The 5020-nt window shown below is 47.6% G+C and overlaps 1 protein-coding gene across 3 annotated transcripts; it reads left to right on the top strand.

Moving 5' to 3' along the window:
• Nucleotides 1-638: 638 nt before the first annotated feature.
• LOC132807828 (zinc finger protein 664-like) lies at nt 639-4229 on the top strand. 3 transcript variants are annotated; one of them, XM_060821813.1, is made up of 2 exons: nt 639-738; nt 2109-4229. In XM_060821813.1, the coding sequence occupies exon 2, from the start codon at nt 2507-2509 to the stop codon at nt 2945-2947; it is 441 nt and encodes a 146-aa protein (XP_060677796.1). In that variant the 5' UTR covers nt 639-738; nt 2109-2506; the 3' UTR covers nt 2948-4229. The 3 variants fall into 3 exon arrangements, with proteins under 3 accessions (XP_060677796.1, XP_060677795.1, XP_060677794.1); XM_060821812.1 differs by having other exon boundaries at nt 639-764; XM_060821811.1 differs by having other exon boundaries at nt 639-897.
• The last annotated feature ends 791 nt before the right edge of the window (nt 4230-5020 follow it).

Here is a 5020-nt window from a genome sequence, read left to right as displayed (position 1 = left end):
CAAGGAATTTTGGAATATTGTAACTAACGAAGCCACTATCTCTGCCGCCACTTGCTTTAGTACATTAGAATGTGGGCCATTAGGCTCAGGGGACCTGTCCGCCCTCAATCCTGATAGTGTACATGTCAACGTTGGTTGTTTAAGTTCTACCCTTTCTACAGCCTCTGACTTGCCTCTTCCAATAAGGATAGTATTGCTGTCCTCCAATGTGAAAGCTGATGAAAGTTTTGATTTAGCAGCTCTGCTATTTCAGTGTTCCCCTATTAACTCAGCGGTTTCAGCGATTTTGTTCCCTTCAGCACACCAATAGAAGCTCTTGCTATTCTGTTTGATATTTTGTGCTGGAATTATTTCGTAATTTGCCTTACCTATTTTTATGAATTTTATTCGTATCCTTTTGTTTATGTTTGCAAGTTTCTCAATGCTTCAGCCTTCCAGAGGTCTGGAATAACATTTCTGAAAATTGAAAGAAAACTACATTCAAACTTTAAAGAAACCCACCTTTCAAGTGGCTGGGGGCGGAGAAAATGATCGCCCCGCCCCCATTGTCTCCGAATTCTTGGAGGATTCCTCCAACCGCGCCCCCTCGGCGGGTGATGACGTCACCAGATGGGACGCCCCCCCCCCTGTCAGTTGGCGCATGTGCAATGGGACAAAGACAGTGTTACTGAGTGTGGGAGAGGAATGGCGCCGGCGGCTGAAGGAACAAGAACAGAAACCGCTGGAAAAGCTGAGCAGGTCCGGCAGCTCGTGTTGAGAGAAATGTGAGGACGTGTTTCGGGTCCGGGGATCCTTCTTCAGAACAGGACCGGGTTTCAGAAACATCCCGGGGAGGTCGCCAGGCCCGAGCGCCAAGACCTGGCTCCTGCCCCCGGGGAGAGGAGACAGTGAGACAGGGTAGGATTGGGAACCGCGGGAGGAGGGAGACTGGGGAGTTTATAAACTCCTAGGGGGAGGCCGCAGGCCGCGAATAAAAGCCCCACAGGCCCAGTGTTTACTTCACCGGGGAAGGAGCTCTCGGGTTTCCCGGGCAACCGGCCGCCAGCTTTGTGAGAGTCAGGCACATGTTGTCTTGGGACGGGGTTGTTGGATTGTTGTATAATGTTGATCTCCTCTTTTAATCTTGAATATTTTTAAAATGTACACTGGCTTCAATTTATGAATTCTCAGTACAGAAGCAAAATATAAACATCTCCTTACATGCATCCCAACATGTGCATAGGAGCCAAGACTGCCTCAAGATTTACTGAGGTGCTGAATCATTAGCTCTTTCCCTTTTGATTAATGAAGGTGGTGCGCAGCAGACTCCTGTACACAGCCTGTTCTGTCAGCCTTTATGGGAGAGATACGATAGCAAAACTGAGACACCCGTGCAGCCAAGTAATTTGAAGTCACACTTTGGTGCTTTAAACCCCTCAAATTCAGCCTAACGTCAAGGCTGTAGGGGTACCAGACTCACTAGGACAGCCAGGATAGATAACAAAGAGGAGAGCTGAAGTGTTATCCTCGTCAAGCCTGTAACTTTGCAAAAAACACCATCATGTTAGTGAAATGCAATGTTCCCTTCAGCAATCCCAAGCTGACTCTTCCTAATCAATCCACCTTTCTCCATGTGACTACTAATTTTGACCAGAATAACTATTTCTGCTTTTCCACCAAATTTAAACTGGCTGCCCTATAATTGCTGAGTATATCTTTACAACCTTCCTTAAATAAGGCTATAATGTTTGCAGTTTTCCAGTCACTTCCTCCAATTCCATGGAAGACTGTTGAATTATGGTGAGTGCTCCCACAATTTCTGTCGTCCTTTTCTTCAAGATCCTTGGATACATTTCATTGAGTCCCAGTGCCTTGTCATCTTCTCAGTGCCAACAACTTATCGAAGACTTCTTTCATATTAATTTTGAACTCATACAGTGACAAAGTCACCTTGTTGGTTGCCCCGTAAGAATTAGTTAGAGCGGAGTGAGAACAGAGGGGGAGACAGAGTGGGATGGTGTTTTCAATTTTGTGGAATAAGAAAAGAATATTCTGCAGAAAGTAGAATTGCTTGTTCTGAATTTCTACCCTGCACTGACAGTGATGAATTTTATAATTTCTTTTTGCAGATCTGAAGACAGAAGTTTCAAAATGAACAGGTGTAAGTGTTATGCCGGAAACATTGACTCTCCTGCTCCTCGGATGCTGCCTGACCTGCTGTGCCTTTCCAGCGCTGCACTTTTTGACTCTGACTCTCCAGCGACTGCAGTCCTCACTTTGACATCAATGTCTGACAGTCACCCAATCCATCAGGACCACAACAATTTTCAACTATGATTCTGTGAGAAGGAAACAAGCTTTTTGGTTCTTGTTTGAGTACTATTTCAGCATCAGTGGGACTAGATGAGAGACCCTAGTGTCGCAGCGCACTGAGCGTGGAGTGTGTAACAGCTATATGGCCTGAAAACAGGAATTCACAGCGGGAAGGGGGTTGTACACGTATTTGTGTACAGCTGAAGCTTCAGCCATGGAGAAACCGGAGGAATCCTGCCCTGTGGAGAAACCATGGAAGTGTGATAATTGTGGGAAAGGCTTTCATGCCCCGTCTGTCCTGGAGACTTATCGGCGCAGCCACACTGGGGAGAGGCCATTCAGCTGCCCCGAGTGCGGCAAGGCCTTCAGCAATTCCACCACTCTGTTGACCCGCAAGCGGGTCCGGGCGGGGGAGAGGCCCTTCAGCTGCTCAGAGTGTGGGAAGGCCTTCAGCAATTCCTCCGACCTGCTGAAGCACCAGCGGGTCCACACAGGGGAGAGGCCATTCTCCTGCCCTGACTGCGGGCAGGCCTTCGGTGATTCCTCTGCCCTGCTGACCCACCGGCGGGTCCATACAGGGGAAAGGCCCTTCAGCTGTCCCGACTGCGGGAAGGCCTTCAGCAAATCCTCTGACCTGCTGAAGCACCAGCTTTGAGCTCCAAATGGTTTTTGTTTTAAAGCTGCTCATTTCTTTCAGCCTCCTGCACTAAGTTTCCAATGTTGTGTATCAGATGGAGCAGTGAATGAGTAGCTACTATCGTTAAAAATTGTAAATTTTTCAGGAGTGCAGCTACTGCACCATTTCATCAGCATTGTAAAGTTTACTGGCAGCAGTAAAGGGTGTGGGCCGTGTTCACTAAAAACGATGTGGAGGAGCCGGTGTTGGACTGGGGTGGGTAAAATTAAAAATCATAGTTAAGTTAAAAAGCACCAGGTTATAGTCCAATAGGTTTATTTGGACGCACTAGCTTTCAGAGCGCTGCTCCTTCATCGGGTAGCTGTGGAGCAGGATCATAAGACACAGAATTTATAGCGAAAGATCAGTGTCATAGAACAGAAAGTATATATTGAAAAAAACCTGGATTGCTGTTAAGTCTTTCATCTTTTAGAATGGGTTGCAGGTTTTGATTCATTAATGTATAAATCCCAGAGCACTTTTTAAGTCACAGTCTCGAGATGACTTAAGGTTTTATAAAAATAGGTGACAGCTCAGCTCTCACAATGTATGAAAGGTGTGAAGTTTGAGTGTGTCTGTATCCGAATCTTGAATCAGACTGGTTCTATTATCAAAGTAGGAATTTAGAAAATAATACATGGATTGACTACCTGCCGATTTCTGCTCAGAAAGTGCACATTGAATGTATCTGCAAATGTAAATTCACCCCATAGACCCATGTGTATGTGTTTGCATGTGTGCATGCTTGGTAAAGTTTGTCTGTGTGATGGAGTATAAGCCTCTGAGAAGGCGTGTGCATGGGTGTGAGTGGGGTGTGTTTGTATGTGTGTGTCTGAGAGACCATGTGTATATGAGAGGGTCTGTGTGACTGTGTGAGAGAGAGTGTGTATAATGTAGTGGGGTCACCCAAAGTCCCTGTTGAGACCATCCTCATGGGTTCCGAACTTGGCTATCAGCCTCTGCTCAGCCACTAAAAACAATTGAGCAGTTACACAACACGCATTGGACAGTACAGGGTGGGACTTGTGTTTTGTTTTGCAGAAGGTGGGAGGCTCTGGATGAGAGCAAACACATGCTGGAGGACCTTCGGCTCAGAATTGGAGCTGGAAGCCAGGCTGCATACACATCAGGGGGAAAAGTTAACCAGCATTTTATTCCGGGTAATGGTCATTCATCTCCAGACAGAGCCTTCTCATTGGGTCAGTGGACAGGATCAGGTGGGTGTGAGTGTGAATCACGCAGGTAAAGGGGATTTGAGAGAGGGCTGCAGGGGGGGGGGGGGGGGGGGGGAGAAGTTAACTGGCTGGGTGGTGGGAGGAAGAACAAAGTTGGGGGGGGGGGGGGGGGGGGAAGAGGAGAGAAAGGTGACGGTAAGGGACAGAATAGTGACAATCGTCTCTGTTCTCTGCAGTTGGCAGCAGGAGGCCAGATGGCACCAGGATTCAGGAACCAACATGCTTAGGGCTGGAGAGGTGGGAAAGGGAGGCTGCAGTGGGTGTGGTCCAACAATGTCAGGAGGAGACAGCCAGTCAGAAGCTACAAAGACAAAGCAGAACCCCAAAGCTATGGGCAGCACAGTGACTCTGTGGCTAGTGCTGCTGCCTCACATCGCCAGGGACCTGGGTTTGATTCCAGCCTTTGGGGACTGTCTGTGTGGACTTTGTGCATGGTTTAGCTCTGGGTGCTGCGGTTTCTACCCACAGTCCAACAATCTGCAGTTTAGGGTGGGTAAGCCATGGGGAGCTGCAGAGCTATATGGTAGGTGAGTTGGTCTGGTGGGATGCTGTTTGGAAGTTTGGTGTGAATTAGATGGCTGAAAATGTGTTGCCGGAAAAGCGCAGCAGGTCAGGCAGTATCCAAGGAACAAGAAATTCAATGTTTTGGGCATAAGCCCTTCATCAGGAATTCAACATATTTTCAGCTCTGATCTCCAGCATCTGCAGACCTCACTTTCTCCTGTGAATTAGATGGGCCAAATAGCCTGCAGGGATTATATGATTCTGCTGCCATGGCCATGTGTATATTGAGAAGTAACTGCTGAGGTCCTGGGAA

This window comes from Hemiscyllium ocellatum, assembly GCF_020745735.1.
Source record: "Hemiscyllium ocellatum isolate sHemOce1 chromosome 27 unlocalized genomic scaffold, sHemOce1.pat.X.cur. SUPER_27_unloc_25, whole genome shotgun sequence".
Taxonomy (NCBI): Eukaryota; Metazoa; Chordata; class Chondrichthyes; order Orectolobiformes; family Hemiscylliidae; genus Hemiscyllium; species Hemiscyllium ocellatum.
The sequence above is the reverse complement of the archived record's forward strand: the minus strand, read 5'-3'. Positions and strand labels throughout refer to the sequence as shown.

Excerpts from the sequence above, each read along its gene's own strand:
- LOC132807828 (XM_060821813.1), top strand. The coding sequence starts at position 2,507 with ATGGAGAAACCGGAGGAATCCTGCCCTGTGGAGAAACCATGGAAGTGT.